This window comes from Mustela lutreola, chromosome 15 (assembly GCF_030435805.1).
Source record: "Mustela lutreola isolate mMusLut2 chromosome 15, mMusLut2.pri, whole genome shotgun sequence".
NCBI lineage: Eukaryota > Metazoa > Chordata > Mammalia > Carnivora > Mustelidae > Mustela > Mustela lutreola.
This window is the reverse complement of record NC_081304.1, coordinates 23,162,729-23,187,934: the sequence shown is the minus strand read 5'-3', so window position 1 is coordinate 23,187,934 and position 25,206 is coordinate 23,162,729. Positions and strand designations below refer to the sequence as shown.

The 25,206-nt window shown below is 54.0% G+C and overlaps 1 protein-coding gene across 1 annotated transcript; it reads right to left on the bottom strand.

Annotated features, from left to right (window-relative positions):
- Window positions 1-899: 899 nt before the first annotated feature.
- GPR179 (G protein-coupled receptor 179) lies at window positions 900-18,983 on the bottom strand. The gene is made up of 11 exons (XM_059148962.1): window positions 18,078-18,983; window positions 16,670-16,778; window positions 13,823-13,910; window positions 13,173-13,408; window positions 12,294-12,362; window positions 11,822-11,931; window positions 11,262-11,497; window positions 10,947-11,085; window positions 10,174-10,279; window positions 9,496-9,642; window positions 900-7,945 (listed from the first exon to the last, which is right to left on the bottom strand). The coding sequence occupies exons 1-11, from the start codon at window positions 18,869-18,871 to the stop codon at window positions 2,693-2,695; spliced, it is 7,287 nt and encodes a 2,428-aa protein (XP_059004945.1). The 5' UTR covers window positions 18,872-18,983; the 3' UTR covers window positions 900-2,692.
- Window positions 18,984-25,206: the final 6,223 nt, after the last annotated feature.

The following is a 25,206-nucleotide window of genomic DNA, read 5'->3' as shown; positions in this document are numbered from 1 at the left end:
TGCTTGGGATTCTATCTCTCCCTCCTCCTCTGCTTCTCTCTCAAATAAGTTCATTAAAAAAAAACAAAAAAAAAACCTAACTCCTCAGTCTCTCTGAAACTACCGCGTCAGCAAGGCAGCCAACAGACCAGTCCTCACTGGGGAAAACTGATGTTTTTACAACAGCTGCTGAATGCAGACGCTGGGAACGAAATGTGTATGCCTAGGGGAGAGGCAGCGCTGGTGGGTTAATCCAAAGCAGCCAGTCTTGATCATACTACTTAAGTCTCAACCCGTTTGGCTTAAAATGTACATCAGTTTGTAGCATTTCCACTGAAGTAAGGTTTGGCCACATCCTATTTGCCTGAGCCCTGGATTAAGGCAAAATGAGAAGGCAAGTGTTATCAGCAGGATCCACAGCTGGGCACTGTGGAGTGAGGGGAAGTAATCCAGGGAGGGGAGGAGAGCAGAGAAAGGAAAAGAGCGCACTTACTGGGCACATGACCGACGGATTTCTCTGACTAGGTAAAAACAGTGCTTCAAATGAGCTGTTTCCTCCCACTCCTCCAGATGGGTCTCAGGGGTCTCCAGATAATCCGGAATAGCTGCTGAGCACTAGCTGCCATGGGCAGCCAGAGGATAAGTGCCGTTTCCATTTTCCCTTGGGATCAGATCCAGCCGAGTGAATGGCCCAGATGTAAAGGATTGGCTCGAAGGCCTGGGCTGAGTCCGTCTGCGGTGCCAGCCATGGAGCTGGGAACTGGGCTGACAATTAGCCAGACCGCCCCGAAGCCCCGAAGGCCGCAGTGTAGTTCCCTTGGGCTAACCCTACCTGTCTACTGTGCCTGTTTAAAAACGTTGGAAAAAGAAAATCACCATAATGAATAAGCTGGAGCTAACGTGAGTGATCAAGAAAAAACATTCTTTATTTTTTTCCCATGGTTTATTTCTCAGTAGGGGTTATAGGAACAACTTTTCTGTTTCCAGCGAGACCCGACCCAATGGACTTGTTCTGATGTGTGTTTAGCAAACTTCCCAACAGCTTAGAAGCAGCAAGGTTAACTAGCCAGAGCCCAGAGCAGCAGTACGCTTTAATTACTGCTCTGAAATCCCAGGGCAAGGGACCAGGTAAGTGGGAGGGGCTAGATAGGAGAACAAGGGCATCTGGTCCCTGAAAGACTGGGTTTTTCCATTCTTTGTTTTTGGAAATGGAGGATTTTGTTACTTTTTCTGGCAAAGTCTTAAAGCTGCCCAGAGTATGTATATGCAGACTCATATTTTCCCCCCATTGGGTATTTGGTCTCCTTGTTTTGTCTTTTTCTTCCCTGTGAATGGCATCAGGGTCCACGCAGTTAGAGGGCAGGCTTACTGTCATCTTCAGGGTCCCTGCCAAGCTCTGCCATGTCTAGTCTGCCTGTTTCCTCCCCCCTCCTAACCCCTGCCAATGCCAGGGCTTTGACCAGCGCTTTTCTCCTTCCTCACTTCCCTCTGATAGTATCCTCTCATTCCATCACTCTTCTCTAGGACCACTTAAGCAAGGGTAGCCTGAACTGAACTCACTTGAGAGGATAGAACCGAGCTCACTAAGAAGGCTTTGTGCTTCTATGATGCCCTTTCCCCCACCTTCAGGCCTTGAACCTGCCTGGTAGGGTGACTCTTTCTGAGGACAGTTCTTAGCGCCGGCCATAAACAGGGCTTGCTTGCTTTCTTGCTTCTTGGAAAGGCAACTGATGGCGGGCCTCTTGTTACTGAGCAAGTGATTTGGAGCCGTACTCACATCAGAACCAGAAACCCCTGGCTCCTGTTATACCAACAGCTGAGCGGGGTCCCTTTGATGACAGCCCTGGAAGGCTGGGAGGAGAACGAGCCAGAGAGGTGAACTCGAGATGGAAAACATGGGGCAGAAGTGGGGAGAAACCATCTGAAAAAGCTAGTAAGGGGCACACGCAGATGGAGAGGGTGTCTACAAGGGAGGGCTCCCCCTGGCAGGACTTGGAGCCACTGCCTTACCTCCTGTGCTCTCCATCTCTGGTGTTGCTTTGGATGCCACATGTTGGTAAGGAAGTAAGAGTGTTCGATTGGCTCTCCATCAGCAGCCAGCAGGGTGGGCATGAGGATCAATATGGCAGAAGGGGAGAGCCAAAGTCAAGATGGAAAGGTCCTTAAGGCATTTCAGAACCCTCTTGAGCCATTTAAGTTTTTCCCCAGACTTATCCTTGAACTTGAATTAAGTGACTTCTCAAGCTGCCTACGGTGACCTTCACAGCCTTCCTCAGTCCCTAATACTGCCAGTGCCTTGCATGGTTTCATTTCTTCTCAGAAAATGGTCAAGAAAGGGGGTCTTCTTATGAGAAAACATGGGCTGGGCCTACTGACATTTTTCCCCCTGACACTGGCTGCAGAAGCAGGTGTCCAGACACAGCTCGTGTTGAGTCCTCTAGCTGGATGGGAGGGTTCCCCTGAAGCAGAAGTTCTGGCCTTTGTTTTCAGGAGCAGGAACAATAGTAGGAAGAGAAGAAGGGGTGAGACTCTTGGGGCCCGAGCTGCCCGATCTTATATAGTTTGTCTCAGAATGAGTTGCCTTCTGGCCTTGTTGGAGAAGAGAAGTGGCCTAGTGTCTCTGACTCAGCTCTTTGGGAACACGTAGGACTTGGAAAGGACCTTGGCTTCGGAAAACCAGCCACCCGACATTCGACTTCACGTGTTGGCATTGTTACTCACAGTCCCAAGGATAGACTGTTGGCGGGGAGAGTTCTTCGTGTGAAGCTGTAGAAACCCCTTCTCCTTGGTCCACAGTTAAGGAGGAGGATTCCTGAACCTCAGCTTCTTGGAGACTCGGCTCTGGGGATGAGCTTGTCCTCGGCCCATGTCCTGAGGCTTCTTGGAGTTCTCTGACACCTTCTGGAGTAAAAGTATTGCCTGCCTTACTCACCTCAGGGCGGGCACTTTTGCTTTCTGGAAGGGAGCTACCCGGAGGACTGTGGACTAAAAGGCATGGTGGGTTCTCAGGGACTGTGGGGAAAAACATTTCCTTCTGAGTTGCTGTTGAAGCCAGAAGGCCGGATTCCTCAGATGGCACTCCAGTTCCCTCCCAGTCACAGATGTCTGCCATGGTGCCCTTTATCTTATTCCCTTCTGGATCTGTGACTTCCCACTGACACACCTCTGCCATCCTGCTCCTTGCACGGCTGGCTCCCTGGGGACCGCATGTGGGATGGCCAGTGCTGGGAGCGTCTGGCTGGGGGCAGGGTGCCCCCAAACCTCTGCCTTCCTGGGGGCACACGGTCTCCTGCTCTCGGCTGACTTTTGCTGCTTCTTTGTAAATGTGTTCTTCTGTCCCTCCAGAGGCTGCCTTTTGAAGGATCACTTCTCCCCGCCCTCGGGACTTTCTGTCCACCTCTTGCCCCAGTCCTCCTTTCTCTGCAGCTTCCTTATTCACCTCCCAAGGGCAGATTTCCACTTCTTTAGCAGATGGAGCTGCTTCTGCTTCCCACGGACCCACTGCTGCCACCTTGGCCCCCACACTGCCTGCTGCCTCCGAACTGCCTTTACGCCTGTCAGAAGCTCGCGGGGCTGGCTGTGGAGACAGCTCCCCACAGTCTTGACTCTCCCAGGGACACACCGCCTCCTGTTTCCCATCTGCCCTCTCTGGCTTCTCCTGAACCGCCACAGCTTTGGGCTCTGGTCTTCCCGGGGCTCTATCCTTCTCCTCTTGAGGTGGCCCTTTTCCATCCTGGCTTGCCATCCCTTTGTCTGGGGCCCTTTCAGGCACCTCCCAGGGGCAGATGGCAGCTTTGGTGCTGCTGTCAGGTTTAGGAGCATCTAAGGCAGGAGCATCCCACGGGCAAACCTCAGTGAGCCTGCCCCCGATGCTGGCCGGTGTCTGAGAGCCAGCTGTAGGTTGGTCACGGCCCTGATGGTCAGGGTGAGAGACAGTGCCTGCCGGGGCCATGCTGTCCCAGGGACAGGCAGAGTGTAACTCATCCCTTGCTTTTCCCTCATCGTCAGTAGTGAATTCTCCTACTTTTGAGGATGGAGCTCTTTCTGGGGTTTTGTGTCCTGGGAGGGAGCCCGTCTTTGGGTCGTGTGTCAGGCGCCCTTTCTCTGCTGCCTCATCTCTCACTTCCAAGGAACGTCCCTCAGCCACTTCACAACTCACGCTGACGGATGAGTCTGAGACCTCAGGGCCCTTCGCCAAGGGTTCCCTCAAGCCCTTCTCCCAAGGACAAACAGCTTCCTGCTCTTGACTCTGTTTTGTCTCCCATTTTGGTATGTCTTCTCCCAAGGAGGTGAGTCTCTCCTTTTCTAGAGTTTTCTCCCCCTGCCCTGCTAAGTCACTCCTCCTCTCTTGGTCCAGTCCGGTCCCCGAAGCTCCTTCATTCACCTCCCAGGGACAGATCTTGGCTTTCTCACTGGCAGGGGCCTCTTCCACTTCCCAGGGACACACCTCAGCTGCCCGGCAGCCCACGTGGTCCAGTTCCTGGAATCCAGCTTTTGGTCTCTCTGTGCCCAGAGAGTCTGAATGCCAAGAGGAGCTGCCTGGATCCAAGCTTTCCCAGGGACAGGCCATCTCCCGCTCCCAGGCTGGCCTCTCTGGCTTCTCTGGAGCAGTAACAGCTGTCTTGCTGGGTCCAGGACGTGCAGAAAACTTTCCTGTGTCATTTGGAAATTTCCTAATGGCCTCAACTCCCAAAGCCCTTTCCTGCCCTGCTCCAGCACCCACCTCCCAGGGACAGACCTCAGCCTTCTCAGCAGACACAGTGTCCTCCATATCCCATGGACAGATCTCCGCAGCTTTGCTTCCCACACCGCCTGACATGTGGAAACTGGCTCTAGGTCCATCTGCTTCTTGAGGGCCTGATTGTGGGGAGAAGCTGCCAGGGTCCACATTCTCCCAGGGACAGACTGCTTCCTGCTTTTGGATCTGTGTCTCAGGCTCTTCCCCAGCTGTGCCATCTTTGATCCCTGACATCCCAGGCCCTTTCTCCTTGTCCTTTTGAGATTCTCTTGCTTTTGCTGTCTGGTCCAATGTCCAGTTGTCTCTTATTCTTTCATCCACCTCCCAGGGACAGAGGTCTGCCCTGGCAGGTGTTGTTACTTCCTTTGGCTGTGGCCTGAGATCTTCCCGGGGACTTACCTGTGTTGCCCTGCTTCCTCCCTTGCTAAGGAATTGGCCACCAGCTTTGGTTGAGGAACTGTCTAGACATGGGCGGGAGGGCCCAGGGTTTGAGGTCTCCTGGGGACACACTGACTCCTGCTGCTGATCCCTTTTCTGCACTGCCTTCCCAGCCTGTTCTCCCATCTCTCCAGGCTTTCCAGGGAAAGCCTGTCTGGAGGCTTTCCCCTCTTCCTGGAGAATATTTCCCCCTGCCTCCTGACTCAGCATTTCCTTCCCCACTACCTCATCACCTAGCTCCCAGGGACAGATCTCTGCTTTCCTGGCAGGAGCATCTCCTGCCTCCCACGGACACACTTCTGAGATGCTACTGCCCACACTCTCCGAGCATCCAGGGGCTCCTGGGGCCGGAGTGGAGACTGCTGAGGGGCCCCGGAAATCTGTCCTCTCCCACGGACAAAAGGACTCCAAGTTTCCACTCAGTTTCTGTTCTTTCCAGAAGGTTGCTTTCTTGGAGGTTTCCTGCTTTTCCTGGGGAAGCTTCTTCATGCCCTCCTCGAATGGTTTCCCATTCCCTCCCTCGCATGCCTCCCAGGGACAGAGCTCTGCCTTGGCAGCGTCAGCTGTACAAACTTCTGGGCCTGTACCCTCCTGCTGATGCTTCTTCACCTCTCTAGCCTCTCTCCTGCTCACTGCCTCAGACCTGCCCTTGATTCCGTCAGAGTCCTGAGAGACTGACCAGCAGGACGGACTCCCAGGATCGACACCCTCCCAGGGACACACGGCCTCCTGCGCCCTGACCAGCCTCTCTGGCTTTTTCCGAGCAACAACCACCACATTTGGGGGCTCTGACTTTTCTGAGGCTCTCCCTCTCTCTTGGGAGCCATTGAGATTTTGTTGTAATGCCCCCTTCTCAGGGGCTCCTTCGCTCGCCTCCCAGGGGCAGATCTGGGCCTTGTAGCCATGGTCAGGCTGACACACTTCCGACTGGGTGACTTCCCTGGGGCACATCTCTGCCATCCTGTGGTCAGCTCCGCCCAGGGACTGGAGGCCAGCTTTGGGCAGTTCCCGCCACCCAAAAGGGACTTCTTTTGCTCCCTCAGCACTTTTGTCCCCAACTGTGCTTTGGCTGGCTTGCCTCAGTGTAGCAAACTCTGCTTTACCTGCTCTCTCTCCTCTCTCCTCCCCTAGACAGTGGGATGTCCTCCTGCCTCTGTCTTCTTGTTCCCTGCTGCCCTCCCGGCGACAGACTTGAAGCATTCTGCTGGTGTGAGCGTTCTGTTGGTTCTGGAGGGATTCCTCGTCATCACAGGGTGCAAGAGCGGCCTGCTTACTCACAGCCTTGGGCCGGCTTAGCCTGGGGGACCTGGGGCAGGGCCCCACACCCTCGCCCCCCACCGCAGCTCTGCCTTTCTCCTCTGTCTCAGGACTCCCTTCCCCGCTCTCCTTCTCTTTGTGAGTGCTCCGGGAACGAGTCAAAGCTTTGATAGCCAGGCCTAGACTGTGCACGGAAACCTGCTGAATGGGGGTCTTGAGGCTGTGGGATTTAGAGAAGACCTTAGACTTATCCTCGTCACCCTCATCAGCTCCCCCTTGGAGGCGTCCCTCCTCTGTGGTCCCTGCATTCTCCCCTGTGCTCCTTTTCTCAACTGCAACAGAGAGGGCTCTCCAGAGCTTGGCCCGAGCTGGGGAAGGGGAGAGGCTGCTCCGCTCTGGCCCTGAGGGGCTTTCTTGAGCCACATTTCCTTTCTTGACTGGCAGTTCTGCATTCTCCCAGGGGCAGATGAACGGGAGTAAGTTGGGGCTTTGGGGGGGCACGAGGATTGGTGCCAGGACAGGGACTGGTGTCGGGGCTGGGGCTGGGGCTGGAGCTGGGACCGGGACCGGGGCCAGGGCCGGGGCCGGGGCCGGGGCTAGGGCTGGGGCTGGGGCTGGGGCTGGGGCCGGAGCTGGCATCAGAGCTGGAGCAAGGGTGGAGGTGGGAGACAGCATCCTTGGCTCTCCCAGGCCCGCTCCAGACAGGGCCATGATGGGTGTGGAGACCTGGTGCCGGACGGGCGGGTGAGGCAGCCTCCTGGCAGCCTCCTCCTGAAGCCTCCCTGTGGCAGCGGCAGCCCTGTGGGAGCCGTCCACACTGCGGCTCTTGGCCGGGGATGGTGGAGCTGACAAGGGGGCCCCTCGAGCTCGCTCCAGCCTCCTGGCTGACGGCCTCCTCACTGGGCTCGCCAAGGCTGCCTCGGCCTTCTTCCTCTCCTCCCGCTCCTTGGCCTGCCGATAGGTCTCCTCCAGGTAGGCCTGGCTGGCCACGAGCAGGGCCTTTTCCCTGGAGCCCGTCACCACACTGAGCGACTTCTGCAGGGATGTGGGCCGGGCCCTGGGGAGCCTCTCGCACACCGTCAGGTTGTGGGCGCTGGCAGACCTGAAGCCCAGGGCAGGGGGCCCCTCCACCGACTCCCGACTCTCCCTGCTTTCCCTGGAGGCCTTCTTGGCCAGCTTCCTGCGCAGCAGCGAGTCAAGGAGTGGTGGGTCCTGCTCCCGGCGGTGACCCTGGCGCTCGTGGTCGTAGGTGCTGTGGGACTTGCGCAGGGCTGGGGTCCCCTCGGGGTTTTGGAAGCTGGAGCTGAGAAGCCGGCGGCGCGAGGAGCCAGGCAGGCTGCCCAGGCTGGGGGACCCCGAGTCCCGGGAGTGCTGGCGGGCCAGGGCCTCCGGGAACTCGGCCAGGTACCTCATGAAGGAGCGGCCCAGGCCCTGGCGCGAGCTGCCCCGCTTCTTGGGCAGGTGCGGGTTGTTTGCAGCCATTTCCTTGGTCTTGTGGACCTCGAGCTGGGCGTAGAGCTTCTTCAGTTCGTCCTGCAGTGAGGGAGGTATGAGGAGAGCAGATGGAGCACGGAGCTCTCTCCAGGGCCTGACTGCCCTGCCTCCCGCTCTCCCAGCCATTATTTGGACCATTTTCTCTGGAGCATCTCTTCCCACCAAGCTGTGTCCCTTCTCTGCTTAGACAACCCTCAGAATCCACCTGTCTTCTCTGAGTCACATCTGCTTGGTTCTGAGGATGCGGGGGCACTCCTTTCTCTGTGATCTGACGGAAGTCACTTGCCTGGGTGACGGGAAGCCTGGGTTCCAGGCTGCTGACCCAGCATGTGCATGAAGGCTGTTTTATTTTTTTTCAGATTTTATTTATTTGAGAGAGAGCATGAGTGGGGGTGAGGGGCAGAGGAAGAAGCCGACTCCTCGCTGAGCACAGAGCTTAATCCCAGGACATGGGGCTCCATCCCAGGACTCTAGGATCTCGACCAAAGCTGAAGGCAGCCGCTCAATGGATTGAGCCACCCAGGCACTCCCTGAAGGCTCTCAGAGCCTCTGCTTCTATGAGGTAACAAGAGCTGGCTGCCCCCTGTGAGAGTCCTCAGGAGGGTCACCTGAGATTGATGGTGAGAAGTGCTCTATTTGGGTTCAAGTGCAGGAATGGGAATTTGAGAAACTTCTACTTTGGATTCCTCCCCAGAGCAGCATCAGCATAGGGACGGAGACTGCGTGCTGCTCCGCAAAGTAGGGGTACGGGCTGGCATTGCTGTGGCCGAGCACCTCCACACTCTCTGGCCTTCCAGCTCGACTGGGGCCTCGGTTCAGCCACTTTCCCGGAAGGCAGAGCCCAGAAGGGAAGGAGGACACGGGGAAAAAACAGGCAGAGGCAGCTAGGACAAGGATGAGTTGGGAGATGCAAACAAGTCAAGGGTACAGGGAGGCCCCAGGGGAGATGGAGGCAATGGACAAAATGGCTCCCTGAGGTTGTTCCCACACCTTGGATTTGATCAAACAACAGGCTGAGACCACCAGGTTTCCTTATTTCCTACCCACTGAGCTTCTGATCTGGGTTCCGTGACTATGACGCCCCTACACTGAAAAAAAAGGGCAAAGATGGTCTCCTGATGTAAGACTCAGGAAAAACTTCCCTTCTCTAAGACTGCCAGGTCCAGGGAATGGGTGTCCTGATATAGAAATCTCTGGTAGTGGCAAACCGCCTGAACTACACAGCTCCGTGGTTGGCCCTAGGGTCACCAAGTGCCCAGATGTCCTGTCCCTCAAGACTGCCCCTGCTGGGTGGGAGTGGAGCGCCACCCACCGCCCTGCCTCTCACTTGCCAAGTGGCCTGCGTTTCAGGGATGCATGTTCTGGGCCTCTGGTGGTCTCTTCACTTAGGTGGTGTGTGAAGGCATCTGAACAGTCAGGGGAGGCAGCTGGAGAAGGGAAGGAGGAAAGGAGGCAGGTCTTCGAGAGAGGGAAAGTGAGGGCCAGGGGAGGGGCCTGCAGGATACATGGCCCAGGCTGCAGGGCAGCAGGGGTCCTGGCCCAGTCTCTAAAAGCAAGCATCCAAAGGAGGCGAGGAGGCCCGCACGTACCCGGATGTCTCCGGCGTCCAGGCTGCGCTCGCTCCAGGCTGAGGCGATGCTGCTGTCCAGGTAGGAGCCTGAGCGCTGCAGGTCCAGCTCATCCTCGTACACCTCATCCACCATCTCCTCTCGGGGAGGAGCCCCCGGCTTCTGGAACTGGCCAGGGTGGGTGTGACGGCGGGAGAAAAAGAGTCAGCTCGCCTCCCTGTTTACTCCTATTCCCACCTGCTCCGGGGAATCCATCTTTACTTGGGGCACCTTAACCCCCTCTCTAATTCGCAATTTCGAGGGCAGGAAGAGTTTTGCTCTCTGTCATCTTCCTCCTACGCAGCTGCCCCCACAATTCCTAGCCATGGCCTTCAGCTCCCTGACCTATCTCTCTGTAATTGTTTCCAAGTTGACTTTTCAGAGTCCACCACCCTAAACTGCTAGATGTGTTACAAAGAGCTCTCCGGCCCTAGCTCTGATTTCCTTTGCCCTCAGGTGGGAGGCAGAGAGACACAGTCGCTTCCTCCCCACCCCCCTACCCCAAGCGGGCTCCTCCCACAGGCCCCTGCGGCTCCGCCCACTCTCCCCCAGGGGTCATCCTCACTCTGACCTGGAGAGGGCGCTGCGGCGGCGGCAGATCCACGGTGCCCTTACCAAGGGGCTGGGGTAGGCTCACAACCAGGAGAGGGGAGACCTCACCTTAGGAATGAAGATCAGAGCCAGTGTGGTGGTGACGGTGCTGTGGGTGTGGAAGAAGAAGAGAAGCAGGGTCCAGTCTGGGTGCAGGGAGGGAACCAGCAGAAACCTGAGGGTGTGAGGGAGGGAAACATCAGCTCTGGGTGACAGGGGCCTCTTCTCCCTCACCTGTCTCACTGGCTCACCCCCTAGCTCCAGTCCTGATCTCTGTGGAGCTTCTGGGTGGGCTGAAAAGGGCATTTCTCCTTCTTCTTGCCCTCCCAAGGATGTAGGTCCTACCTCAAGGCTCACATTAACCCCCACCTCTGAGAAGCCCTCCCAGACTACTCTTCTCTGGTCGCCTAGAGCACAGATTCGTGCTCCCAGCTCTGTTATGGATGCCCTGTGGGTTGATTCTGCCTTTGCCACACCGCCAAGTCCTTCTGAACGTTCACAGCGGGCCTGCTGCTGGAGGGGCTGAGGTGTGAGGGGGGTAAAGGCAGGGAGAATTGAGCATGTGTGGGAAGGAGCACAGTGGAGGTGCCGGACATGTGGCCTAGGACTAGGAGGAGAATTAGGAGCAGACACGCTTCCTCTTTTGGGGTGCTGTGTAAGACCTGGGGTGCAGGAAGGGTATCTGAGGGGCAGGCCACCGATGGCGGAGGGGCCTTTCTCCCCTGGCCGAGGCCTGACTGTGTGGTGAGGATGGCTGTGGGATGGGGTTCCTCGGGCCTGGGAGAGGCAAGAGTGGTGGGCGATGGGGAGGTGTGGTGGGTCGGGATGGGGGGCGGCCTCACCTGGCCGCGTGGAAGGCAGAGGAGAGAAGCAGCTCGTTGTGCAGGGCGATGCTCATGTAGCGTGGCTCATGGAAGGCGGAGGGAACGGCTCGGGTGGCGTAGCACAAGAAGCTGCCCCAGCACAGGAGCAGCACCTCAGCTGTAGAGGAGTGAGGGGCAGAGATGCGAGCACCAGCTCAGCAGCTGGGCGGTGGCCTCTCTCTGTGCCGGGTGTGCCGGGGGAGGTGGGGACTGGGGACAAGGCCAAGGCCAGAGGACCCCTGCAGGTGTAGCATGAGGGTCCCCGGTGAGGCAAGCTCAGCAGAAGCAGCTCACCCACAACCATGATGTAGTCCCAGTGGTCGTGATGGCAGAGGTAGAAGTGACGGCCCGCAGGAGTGTGGCCACGGGCCACCAGGGGTGCATGGCTGCCTCTTTCCAGGGCCCCCGCCGTCCACACCACCAGGAAGGCCAGCACGAGCAGCAGGAGCAGCCCCAGCCGCTGCAGCAGCCGCCCATTGCTGAGGTGGGGGCCCCGCTGGGCCGAGCGAGACAGAAACAGCTGGAGAACTCTACAAGGGTGCAGGTGGTGGGGAGAGGCATAGGCGGAGGGCCAAGGAGAGGGGCCAGGTCTCTGGCCTCTGTCCATGGCTTCCCCTCCATACGTGCCTGTCCTCCTGTCCTTCCCATGGTTGGCTGCCTCCCTGCCCCCCCAAATGCTGCATCTGAGGAGGGCTATGGTGATAGGGGTGGGCCTGGGGTGGGGGTGAGGGGGTGGGGTGCACCGGGGAGTAGAGCTGGTAAGGGTCTGGCTGGGAAGAACTCCACCCCTTTCCAAACGACCTGGGGCTGCCTGGAGTAAGCAGCCCCAGAGCAAGGTCTTCCCCAGACCCTACCTATAAAGCTTGAGTATAATGGTGCCGTAGACAGTGGCAAAACCCAGCAACCGGACCCAGCGGAGAGCGATACAGCGGAATACACTGGGCTTGAAGTACAGAATGAAGACCTGGGGAGTACGGGAGGGGGACAGAAGTTGGGGCTCTCCCATGTACTTCCTCTTTCTGATCTGCTGCCCTTTCTAATAGCCTTGCCACAGAGGCATCATCACCTCCATCCCTCAGAGGAGCAGCTGAAGTATCAGAGAGGTTAGGTCATTTGTCCTAAGTCACACAGTAGGACATCAAGCTCTTTTTAGCAAGGACTCTTTGGCTTCAGAGGTCACCAGGCCAGCCTGCCATTTGTAGATATGAGTATGGAGATTTTGAGGTCTCTGAATCTCTCTAAGGGAGCAGAAAGGATGTAGAATTCTGGGGTTTGGAGGACACCAGGCAGGGATCACGTGGGGTCAGACTCTGGCCACAGACTTACAGGGAAGTAGAGCAGCAGGGATCCAAAAAGGATGGCTTCCAGCAGGACAACTCCAGAGGTTCTGATCCTCTGTGAATCCAGGAAAGAGAGAGGTGTGTGAACAGGGCAGTGGGAAAGCAGAGCCTGGATGATTGTGGGGGAGAATCTCAGGCCTGTTTTAGGGGTCACTTGATGGCCCTGGGCTAAGGTCTTATCCTGTAACATCAGCTCTGCCATCTTGGTCCACAGCCACACACCCCCCCCAGGCTAAGACCAAGGTTGCACATAGCATCTATCCCCCAACCCCGCTCCCTGCCTCCCAACTCCTAGAAGGGGCCTGATTGCAGACCTGGGCTCCAGTCACAAGCTGCTGGAGCTAGAAGGATCCCACACATTCCCCAGACTTTGGGTCAGACTGCTTCTTTGTCTAGGTAACCCCTTCTCTGCCTGGAAATCAGTCAGTTGACCTTCAAGACTGGCTCAAATGTCATATTCTCCAGATGGGTTTTCCCAGGCCATCTCAGGCAGGACAACTGGGTCCTTTCTTTGAGCTCACATGGCAGCCAACACACACTTCCATCCTCGCCTCTGTTGTGCTGTGTTGTCATTTTCTTTATAGGCCTGCTTCCTCCGTTTAACTGGGAGCTCCAGGGGAGTCTAGACCACGTCTCCCTAGTGCCTACACTGTGTTTTGAATCAAGTCCAATGCCTACACTTAACAGGCAACAAATCTAAGGCAATGGGGTCACTTGCCCAAGGTCACCTGGTGTCTTAGGTTAAGCATGAAGACCAGAACCCATTTCTTCTGAGTTCTCGTCTTAGGGAGCCTCTGGCCCCTAGGTGATACTGGGGACCCAAGGGATGGTAGGACACGTGTAGGAGAGGCGGGACTTTCCTTGCCTTGCTCCGGCGGCATCTGTAGGAGAGCAGCATGCTCAGGAAGACCGCCAGCATGCAGCAGGCCTGGCAGGCCAGCACGGCTGCCCGCAGTGCCGAGACTTCCTCCACCAGGCACGGCCTAGCGTCCCTGCAGCTGGTGCAGCCCTCGGCACACGGCTGGCACCGCAGCAGCCTCCCGGAGCTGCCATGTGGGACCCCGAATTGCCCAGCAGGCTGGGCAGCACTCTCTCCCAACCCTATGAAGAACAAGATGGCTGCAAGGAGAGGGGCCCGGCGGGGGCATGCCAGCCTTCTCTCCCACAGGCCACCATAACCCTCTCCCTGCCCTCCTACAGTTGGTCACCCGTGGGGGCGGGCTGGGAAGCAGGGCGAGTGAGGAAGTGGATATTCCCAGGTAAGGACCGGGAAACAGAAAGAGGCAATGCCAGGCTAGGACTCACTGCGAGGCTCAACTTACATCAGACTGGCATGGTAAGGGCTCATTTTCAGAAGGCTCAGACACCCCCACAGTGGATCCTGCCTGCCTTGCCTGCTTCTCTCCACCTTCTGCCCTTGCCCCACAAGACCCTTGCCAGTGTCTCACCCCAGCATTTTCTCCCCAGATGCCCCCTCCACCCAGCCCAGCCTGACCCTCACCACGGTTAACATACCCCCGGAGCGGCTTGCCCCGTAGAAACCAGGTCGGCAGCGGCAGAGGTAGTGGCCGAGGACAAAGCCCTGACTGTCCAAGGGGACACACTACAGGGATGACAAACAAGATAGGGGTTTATATGGGGTTTTCGCTCCTGGGAAGAGATGGAGGGTCCGCGTACCTTCCTATTCACAGCACCTGCTCCGTACAAGGGACTCACTTCCCCCACTAGAAGTCCTTCCAGTCCTTAGGAATCCTTCTCTCTCTGGAAACCCTACTCTATTCCCGTCATCACCTTTTTTCAACAAAGAGTTTGGGAAGAGATCACCCTTTTATTCTGAGAGGCAGTGACGGGAGCCTCACAGATCCCATGTCCCAGTGCCCAGCTGTTGCTACAGTGAGGCACCAGGGGAGGTGGAAGTAGGGAGAACTTGGAGTCCAATCACATCTGTGTGCCTACATCCTGTCTCAAAGGGTCCCCATCACCTTCCCTTTTTGGTTCACAGGTGGTTTGAAAAGGCCCCCACAGAGGAGAGGCTTCCCCTACCAGGGGCCATCTGGCTTTGGCACAGGACTGATTTCCCCAGCCCTAATGCCAGGCTAATGCCAGGCTCGTGGGATGCCAAGGCCGCCTCTTTATTCCACCTCCATCCCTTGATGTCTGCCTAGCAGGGGACGGAGCAGACCTTAGAGCCAGGCAGGGGAGATGAGCACATGGATGAGGTCAGAGCTGCTAGAGGCAGTGGTTAGGGACAGACCTAACAGTGGGATGAAGGAAGGGCTTCGCCCTGGGAGCTTCCACATCGAGCACCTGACTTCACCTAGAAAAGTTACACGGTGGTACTTCTGAAATCGTGGCCCAGCTTCCCTTCTTGCCAGGAGCATGAGAATGCGCTGTTCCCACCAGCGTCTGCACAATCAGGCCAATGTGTACGGAGATGTGCTGTGGCTGGGTTTAATAATGCACTGAATAATGGGAGCCCTTCTCCATCCCTGGACTTAGAGTTCCAAAAACATGTGCCCCAAAGAGCCACAGATGCCCAAACCCGCCCCACCTCCCAGCAGGCTGCAGGGCTTGCCTTGGCTTTGGTTCAGCTCAGGCACGACACGCGGTCAAGTGCAGCCGTGGAGCAGATTATTATTAGTTCACTGGCCTCCCAGCTTCTCAGTCCCAGGCTTGCAGGATTACCAGCCATTGTTTTCCATTATCCCGATCTCCTGCATCCATGGCTTTGAGTCTGCCAGCACCTGGCTTGGGTTCCCTCACCTTTACCAATCCCAGAGCTCTTCAAGCTCCTTCTTTGGTTAGAGTCCTCCCACATCCCAATCAACAATTACACTTAGGAGCCCTGTCAACATGGAGAATGTGGTCTAGGAGAAGGAAAGGGGATGATTAATAGGGACTTAGGGAGCGGTCCTGGGGGTGGATCTTAGGGCACCCAGTACCAAAAGGGGAGAGCAGACAGGGAGGCATACTGAGAATTCAAAGGAACAAGGGTGACTATCTCCATTGGAGGATGGGGAGCAGGCTGTAAGTGTCCTCACTTTTTTTTTTTTTAAGATTTTATTTATTTGACAGAGTTCACAAGTAGGCAGAGAGGCAGGCAGAGAGAGAGAGAGAGAGGGAGGAGGAAGCAGGCTCCCTGCTGAGCAGAGAGCCCGATGCGGGACTCCATCCCAGGACCCTGGAATCATGACCTGAGCCGGAGGCAGAGGCTTTAACCCATTGAGCTACCCAGGTGCCCCTCAATTTTTTTTTAAAGGTTTTATTTATTTATTTGACAGAGAGAGATCACAAGTAGACAGAGAGGCAGGCAGAGAGAGAGGGGGAAGCAGGCTCCCCGCTGAGCAGAGTCTGATGTGGGGCTCGATCCCAAAACTCTGGGATCATGACCTGAGCCGAAAGCAGAGGCTTTAACCCACTGAGCCACCCAGGCGCCCCTCACTTTTTTTTTTTTTAAATGTAGGTTCTACACTCAATGTGGGGCTTAAACTCAAGGTCCCTAGAGATCAAGAGTCACATGCTCTACAGACAGCCAGCCAGGTGCCCCCTCACTTTTTTTTTTCTATGTTCATGTTTTTTTATTATTCATTCAACTTTAAGTGCCTATTATGTATCAAGTAGGAGAAGTTGGGAACTTCTCAGAAATGACCATCAACATATCATTTCTGAATTTTCTTTTGTCTTTTAGTTTTTATTTTTTTATTGAAGTATTTTTTGGCTGTAAATGTCCTCGCTTTTAAATAGCCTGGTATAGGGGGCGCCTGGGTGGCTCAGTGGGTTAAAGCCTCTGCCTTTGGCTCAGGTCATGATATCAGAGTCCTGAGATCAAACCCCACTCGGGCTCTCTGCTCAGCAGGGAGCCTGCTTCCTCCTCTCTCTCTGTCTGCCTCTCTACCTACTGGTGATCTCTGTCAAATAAATAAAATAAAATCTTTAAAAATAAATAAATAAATAGCCTGGTATCTGAAGGTGCCTGGGTGGCTCAGTTAAGTGTCTGACTTCAGCCCAGGTCATGATCTCAGGGTCCTGGGGTGGAATCCTTGCTCAGTGGGGGATCTGCTTGTCCCTTTGTCCCTCCCCCCACCCCATGCATGTGCATGCACGCGCACACGCATGCACACACACCTACTCTCTCTCAATCTCAAATAAATAAATAAAATCTTGAAAAAATAAAAATTAAAAAATTTAAAGCCTAGAATCTCATTTCTGTCTCTCTCTCATCACTAGGGATTCCCCTGAAGCCCTGAGGCTGATATGCTTTGGTTCAGTTGCTCCCAGGAGCTGGGTGGTGGCAGGGATGGGAAAGGGGAAAGGAGGCAGGACCCCAGGCGCCCCTCCCCCGACCATCCTCCTTATCCTTACCTGGGTGCTGTTGAGATCACACAGGTGTGTGTTGGAGTACCAGCCTGGCCCACTGGCACACTGATTGATGTCCACGCTCTGAAGGTCTATGTCCATCTGCACCTGCCCCCTAGGGCAGTGAATTGGCAGTTAGGGGTGCAGCAAAGGGTGCCAAAGTGGTCATGTGTCCTCAGGCCCCAGACCAGGGAGCACTGCAAGCTTTGCAAACTTTAGCAGAGCAGTTGCAGTGTGCAAGGACAGAGGGCACACCTGCATTCCATTTCTCCAGTGCTATTCATCCTCACTGTTTCTGTGGGCAACAGTCTTCTTCCCTGTAGGTTGTGCCCCAACATCCCTCTGCTTTTCAACATCCTAGCATTTCCTCTTTCTATTAGTGGGTAGACGGAGGGAGCATGTCAAGACATGTGGAAGCCAGGGCTCTGATGATCTGCCTGAAGGGGATTTTCACACTTCTCCATCACATGTATACACACACACACACACACACTCGCTTGTGCGCACGCTCACAGGTCCTGAACTCGCTATTAACCACCCCCTCACTCTGCCCAAACCAGATATGAATTGATCACAGCATAGGAACTAAGGAATGGAGCTGCCTGGCCCCAGAGCTCCCAAACTCTGCTCTGGGCTGTATGGGGAGAGCTGGCTAGAGGCCAGGCTGCTGGCTGGCAGGAGGGGAAGCCTGTTGGAAGCAATGAATAGGGACACAGAGCTGGAAAAACAATTTGAGTGTTGCGTGCCTTGCAGTTCTGTGCCCACTTGCTGCCTCCTCCCCACCAGGGTTCCCAATCACCTCTTTATTTCGGTTGAAGGAGGAGGTCAGTCATCTGAAGAGTACCAGTCAGGACAAGCAGGACTGGAACCCATTTGAGGTGAGAATATAGTCACTGAGAGTGACCCTGGGGACCTGGCCAACTCCTCGACAGAAGGAGCAATGAATGGTTCCCAAGCTTCCCCCCCCCACCCCCGCCAAGAACTTTTCTTCCCTTGGAGAAGCCTCCTTTTATAGTTCTAGATTGCTTAAGAGCAGCAGGTTGGTCTCCTGGAATGCCCATGAGACTACTTGTGCATGGCCTGTCAGCTGTCATCCACACTAAGCCTGCTCCTGCCTTCTCCCCACTCCCCAGACCTGGGGGCAGACCTATGCCCAGCTGTACACACACATATGTCTATACCTACGTACAAGTGGGTTGATTCATACACACTGTGTACACTCACACCTGTATGTGCTAACAGACAGTTACAGATTCCCAGAGTCAACTGCAAATAGCTGAATGCAAATAGGCACATCTGTGCCCCCCCCCAGATACATATGTGTGTGCCAAATGGCCCACGCACAGCTGGCTGGACTCGGGCCCCCACCCCCACGTACCTGCAAATGTGTCAAAGACTGTGCAAACACACTTACCTGACCTCTGGGCTGAGGTCTGGCTGGAGACCATAGAAGGTGGCAGAAAGAGTGACAAGCCAGCCAGGACGGAGCCGGCCCTCCTGGCACTCCAGGAAGGGAGGAGAGAGCTTCACATGCCTCATGTCCCCCACATAGCCATCCCCCTGTGGCCACTTGGGGCTGCCGAGGCTCCCGAGGTCATTGGTCAGCACTCGCTTCTGTAGAGCAGAGGTATCCGGGGCCCTGGTTGGGCTCTCCTCCTGAACTCTGGTCCCAGACAAGTCCTGAAGGAGGGTCTCCTCCCCCATCCGTGTGGCCTGTAGGGCCAGAGGCAGGTGGCTGGCCCCTGGCGGAGGGTCAAAGGTCAGAAAAGCCCGGTATGCCCTTGGGTCCCCCTCGGCCACGCTGCGGACCAGTGCCTGGTACCACTCTACATCCTCCTCCACACTGGACTCGCGGATGTCATTGGCCTGCAGCAGCATGTTGAGGAAATTAGCAGCCTGGGCAAGGGTGCCCGCTGCCCTCCATAGGACTGGGGGGAGCCCTGGGCTGGCTTCTGCGCCCTGGGCTTCGTAGCGTTCACTGCAATTAGCCCCCGACAGCTGTCGGGTGTCTCCAGAGTAGAGAAAAGCCAGGGCTGCCTCGGCTCCCTCTCGGGGCACCCACAAGGGCCCAGACCCCGGTTGGACATGGGAGGACAGAGGTGGCCCAGAGCGGAGGGGCCGTGGACCTCCCAGAGCCCAGCTGCAGAGGAAACAGCAGCCCAGCAGTCCCCACACAGGGTGGAGCATGACCCCCGCTCTGGGGCCCATCCTCAGGGCAGCTCTCTGGTCCCTAGGGGTCCAGGCTGCCTGGGGGATCTAGGGGCTCAGGAGAGCCCAGGCTGAGGTTGGCTGGCTCCACGCCTCCTATCCTCGCTTTCTCTCTTCCTCTCTCCCTCTCTCTCTCACGCTGTGCTGTCTTGCCTGTTTTTCCTTCTCTCTAACGTCATCAGCTGGCTTCTGGATGTAGGCATGAGGGCTCTGCCCCTCCTCTCTCAGTGTGACCCACCATTGCAAACCCTCTTAATCCTGGCACCACCCCTCTTCCCTCCTCCTCTCATCCAGCATCTAGGCTCCCTTCCCCCACTGGGCATCCCACATCGGCTCCAGAGAGAGAGATGAACGGGAGGGAAGAGAATGAGACCAGACCAGTCGCACTCTCCCTCCCTCCCTCCCTCTGCCCTTTGCTCCATTAGGAGAGCTGGGCAAATCCAGGATGGGGCGCCATAGCAACCGCAGATGAGCTTGTGCCCCTCTCTCCTCCCCTCTGCTCCACTCAGCCTCCTGGCAGCAATAGTGACGGGCATGATAAAGGGCCAAGCTGCAGCTCCTGGCAGGCAGCTCTGGCTGCCTGTACCCCCCTGACACGGTGCTTCCGAACTTGAATTTGAGATTGGGGGTGGTGAGGGGGGGGAAGAGAGCCTAATATAACCACAGCCAATCTCTGAGCAAACTGTGGCAGTTTATCAAGAGCTTCTTGTGTGCTTTATCTCAACGGATCTTCCCCACAAGCATGTTTGGGAGGTCAGTATTATCCCCATTTCACAGATGCAGACACTGAGGCTCAGAGACTCACCTGAGATCACATAGCTCACTTTAAGTTGAGACTCAAGCCCAGAGCTCTGACTCTCCACACTGGCCCCCATCAAACTCCCATGACCCTGTTATTCAAGACTAGTTACCAAAGAGTGAATCGAGGCCCAGAGAGTTTAAAAGTTCCCCACCCCCCGCAAGGATCACACTGTCATTCATGACCTCAGCAGGTCTTCACCTTCCACTCAGGGGAGCCTCTCTTCTCCAGCACCACAGAGGTAACAACCCCAGCCAATGGGGTGTATGTATGTGTGTGTATTTGCGTGTACGCACGGGCGCTTGTGTGTAATGAGGACAGGGAGAAGAGAGTGAACAAAATTTTGCTTCTGCTTCACACACCTTCATTTTGTCATCCTAAATCCCGTCTCTCTTTATTGAGTTAGTACTGCCTTGGATCCAGAGGGTGTATTCTTTTTTTTTCTTTTTCTTTTTTTTTTTTTTTTTAAGATTCCATTTATCATTGGAGACAGAGAGAGAGGGAGGTACAAGAGGCAGGTCAGGGCAGAGGCACAGAGAGAAGCAGACTCCCTGCCAAGCAGGGAGCCTGACACAGGGGTCGATCCCAGGACTTGATCCCGGGACCCCAGGATCACAACCCAAGCCAAAGGCAGATGCTTAACTGACTTAGCCACCCAGGAACCCCAGAAGGGTGTGGATTCATGCAGGTAGCCATAGAACAAAGCTCCCGCCTTCCTCTCCTGCCATCTTCCATCACTCTTGTGCTCTCCACTATCCCACTCCCAGAGATCTGGCCCCACATACATAAGCTGTCTCTTGGCTTCGTTCTCTCTCGCTCTGCCCACTCCCTTAAACCTTTGATGTCCCAGAGCACGGAGTGTATGCAGCAAGGGATGGGTGATGATTTCTAGAAACTCCCTTTGCTTTACTGGTGGGCTCTGCAAACAGTTCTGCATTGGATCCTAAGTGAGAACATCAGAGTGGGAGGGAGAGGAGGGGCTTGAGGACACCCCCCCAGCAGAACACCTATGATGGCAGAACTGGAAGGGCCTCTAGCTCAGACCTTTCTCCGATAGAGAAGGAAAATAAGACTAAAGCTGCGGGTGGGCATCGTTGACCTTCTTAAAGCCATGAAGCTGCTTGTGAGTGGAGTCAGACCTGTAGGACGCATGCATAGCTCTCTCCTCAGCCATTGTGATTCCGTGTGCTAAGAGAGAGGGATGGAGGGGAAAAGACACCCATTCCAAGCTCTGGGTCTTACTGGTTACTGTTAGTGGAGGGTCACGAACACACTGTATGAAGACATAATAATAATTGTTTTGATCCCCCAAGAAGCTTTTCATAATAATAACTACTAACATTTGTGTTGTGTTTTCGCATTTCTGTGTAAGCTTTCATTTAACCCCCACAAAAGCCCCTGGGGGGAATTATTAGTGAACCATTTTTGCCAATAGAACACAGGTTCAAAGATACTAGATTATTTACTCTTGGTCGTCCATCCAGGGAATGGTGTGAGTAGGACTCAGAGTAGCTGGAAAGCTCTCGAGGGGCAAGGATAGTCCCTGTCTCCCTTATCACTGCAGCCCCGAGGCCTAGCCCACCACTGAACGACCTAGTGATCTCAGGAGCGACTTCAGTTCTCTGGGTTTCTCTTCCCAAACCTTTGAAACTAGGGTCCTACCACTTCAGGGACCACCTAGATGGGCCTCAGTGAAAGAGATATGTGTAGACGCAAGACCCATTCAACAAATACACACAAATTCAATTCATACAAAGATAACACTTCCTTTACTTGAAGCTGAATTTTCCAAGCTTTTTCCCAGGACCTGAGCTCTAGGCCTCACATTTAAGGAAGTGGAGAAAGGCAGTATTCCTTGCCCTGCCTTAGAAAGAGCTTGGGGTGCCTGGGTGGCTCAGTCATTAAGCGTCTGCCTTCAGTTCAGGTCATGATCCCAGTGTCTTGTCAAACCCTGGGTTGGGCTCCCTGCTCAGCAGGAAGTCAGCTTCTCCTTCTCCCTTTGCTTGTGTTCCCTCTCAGATTGTCTCTCTGACAAATAAATAAATAAATAAACGAATAAATGAATGAATGAATGAATAAGCAGACATAAATAAATAAATAGACAAACAAACAAACAAACAAAATAAAATAAAATAAAGAGCTTGGATGTGTTGCCCTATGTCTCTGTGTGCTCTGGTGCTGGGGTGGTACCCTAGATGGGGTCCACACCAGGTGTAGACAGAGCGTCCCTCCCAGGCCAAGAAAGTAGCTGGACAGCAGAGGGCGCTGCAGAGCTACAGACCTCTCATTCGTAGGCTAATTAACCTGTTCTGGGGCGGGGGAGGTTTTCCAGAGACAGCCAGGTATCTTGAGCTGTCTTAAGCCTCTGGAGTTCTGTGATCCTGTAGCAATTTCTCTTCTTTTCTCCAGAAATCTGAGTGACACCTGCCAGGGAGCTGAAGGAGAGTGGGTGGTTTTGAATTCCACTTCTGGAATTGTGTGACCTTAGGTAAATAGCTCTCTGAGCTTCAGTTTCTTCATGGGCAAGGAAAGATGGTTTGTTGTGCAGAATTAGACATGAATTTGTATCAGGAGCCTCTTGCAAAGCATGAGGTTGAACAATCATCCCACGCTTCTATTTCAGTGGTCCACTCTGTGGCAGGAAGCATCTGTGGCACGGGAGGAGTCCATAATGGGTGAAAAACAGATCTGGCTCCTGCCCTTGTGGAGTTTACAGCCCAGTAGGGAAGACAAGATTTTGATCAAATAACCCCACAGAGAGATGAAAAAATCACAGCTATGTCGGAAGTGTGACAAAGCAACGGTCTGGGAACTGGGTGGGGAGGAAGAAAGGACCCAGGCAGGGAGAGTTCCCTGAGGTAGTGAGGAGTGAGTTCAACCTGGGGGTTTATATGAGTTTACTAAGCTAAAAGAGAAGGGAAAAAAACCTTTCAAGAAAAGGAAATAGCTTATGTAATGGCCATATGTGTATGAGTCTCATACAGGGCTAGAGGAACTGCAGGGGAGAGAGAACAAACTGAAGGCTGGTGGGAGCTGAGGCCAGACAGAAGCAGGGGTCAGATCACACAGGACCCCACAGGCCTCCTTAAGGAGTTTTCTCTTCAGCCAAAGAACGATGGGAAACTACGGAGGGATATAATCACCGGTTACAGACAAACTTCCATGTTATTATTATTTTTTTAAAGGATTTTATTTATTTACTTGACAGCGGAGATCACAAGTAGGCAGAGAAGCAGGCAGAGAGTGAGGAGGACGCAGGCTCCCTGCCAGGCAGAGAGCCCGATGCGGGACTCGATCCCTAGACCCTGAGATCATGGCCTGAGCAGAGGCAGAGGCTTTAACCCACTGAGTCACCCAGGCGCCCCTCCATGTTATTTTTTAATGTTAATTTTAGTCTTAAGTAATCTCTACACACAAGGCAGGGCTTGAACTCATGACCCTGTGATCAAGAGTCACATGCGTGGGGCGCCTGGGTGGTTCAGTGGGTTAAATCTCTGCCTTTGGCTAGGGTCATGGTCTCAGAGTCCTGAAATCGAGCCCCGCATCAGGCTCTCTGCTCAGCCTGCTTCCCCGCCTCTCTGCCTGCCTCTCTGCCTACTTGTGATCTCTCTGTCAAATAAATAAATAGGATCTTAAAAAAAAAAAAAGAGTCGCATGCTTTTTGGACTGAGCCAGACACGCGCCCTGAAAAATTTCTGTTTTAAAAAGTTCTGTCTGGGGGTGACTGGGTGGTTCAGTCGGTTAAGCGGCTATTTTAGGCTCAGGTCATGATCCCAGGGTCCTCAGATCGAGGTCCGCATCGGGCTCCCTGCTCAGAGGAGAGCCCACTTCTCCCTCTCCCTCTGTCGGCTGCTCTGCCTGCTTGTGCTCTCTGTCAAATAAATAAATAAAATTAAAAAAAAAAAAAAAAAAAACAACCCACAAAAACTCTCTCAGGCTCCAGCTCTTCACTCCAATGCACCCTCAGGTACAAAATTGCTAAGTTCTGCTGGCTTATCCTTCCTCCTATCTGTTGCATCTCTCGACATCTCTCAGGGTACAATTTCAATGGTTTCCTAACTGATCTCCCTGCCTGCTATCTCCAGTCCAGTTGTCTCCCTCCCCTCCAGTCTATGATCCTCTACACAGCAAGCTTTCTCTAATTTGAGATTTACAGCATGTCTGCAAGTAAATGAAGCAGCCATCCTGATTCCTATTTTGCAGATGAGAAAACTGAGGTATGAAGGTGCTGTGGAGCTGGTTCATACAGGACTGTGAAATCTGTTAAAATTTCAGGAATTCTGTAAGCCAGTTGTGAAACACAGCCACTATTCGAAATTAAATTATGTACACTTATAATTAAATTATGTTTAAAACAAAGGTAATAAAATTTTCAAAACTCATCACTTTCTAATAATTTTACTATTACTATTTACCTGTGTTCCTGGGGTTGTTATTCTATCTGCATGATGAAACTATTACATAAGGGTACCCTACTGTTCATCTCTAACTCTGTGTTCAGTAACTCTGTGTTCTGAAGATTGAAATCAGCCATGGTGGGAGTATTTACACGATGGATATCAGCAAATGCTACAAATCAGGCCCTTGATTTATTGTTTTGTTGATTATCTATATTTTAAAAAGTGATGAAGGAAAAATTTGTAATTCAGATTTAAATTTAATTGTTATGCCTGTAGCCATTACACCATGAATAGTACAAAAATTAAGGAAACATTCTTTTTTTTAAAAAAAGATTTTATTCATTTACTTGAGAAAGAGAGAGGGAGGGAAGGAGAGAAAGGACACAAGTGGGGGAGGGGGCAGGAGAGGGATAGGGAGAAACAGACTACCTGCTCAGCAAAGAGCCCCAAGGTGGGCTCCATCCCAGGACCTGGGGATCATGACCTGAGCCGAAGGCAGACGCTTAACCGACTGAGAAACCGTTTTGATTCAGCAAGCAAGTCACTCCCATAATTGACAGTTAAGACTGTCTTTTATTTTTTTCACTTTCCTCTTACACTGACGTTGAGGAAAACATCAACCAACATTCATGCTGCAATTCCTCGATTAATTGAAACCTTAGGCTGGCTACCCACACAAGAGTTTGACCAAAACCAATAAAAGGATTCTTGAGGATCAATTGGTTATATAGGATTTGCAACTGTATACTATTGTTATCATTTGTAAATTGTGTCCTTTACATCAGTAAAATTCATAATAAACTTATGTACATATGTATATATATATATATGCATACAATGCCCCCTGCTTCCAGAGAGCCAACATTCATCAGCACACCGCTGACTCTAGAACACATTATTCATGTGTCATTCCACAGATATTTACTGGATGCCAGCGGGGATACGGTTAGTCAATGAAGAAATGACTTGGCCAAGGTCACACATCGAAGGCGGCACAGCCGAGACATCCAGATACTCCCCCAAGGCCAGGCACTCTCGGCCAGGACCAAACCAGGCTTTTCAGGGCCGCTCCCCATCACACCGGGGAGGGGCGGCTTCGGCCTCAGCGCCCGGGAAGTGAAAAGCGAGGGTCGGGA

What these genes read in the sequence shown, in the direction of transcription:
- GPR179 (XM_059148962.1), bottom strand. Translation starts at nt 18,871, where the DNA reads ATGGGCCCCAGAGCGGGGGTCATGCTCCACCCTGTGTGGGGACTGCTG. An exon ending in ACAGATGCCGCCGGAGCAAG is followed by an intron (nt 12,363 to 13,172) that starts GCAAGGAAAGTC and finishes CTGGATTCACAG; the next exon opens with AGGATCAGAACCTCTGGAGT. An exon ending in CCCTGCTGCTCTACTTCCCT is followed by an intron (nt 11,932 to 12,293) that starts GTAAGTCTGTGG and finishes CGTACTCCCCAG; the next exon opens with GTCTTCATTCTGTACTTCAA.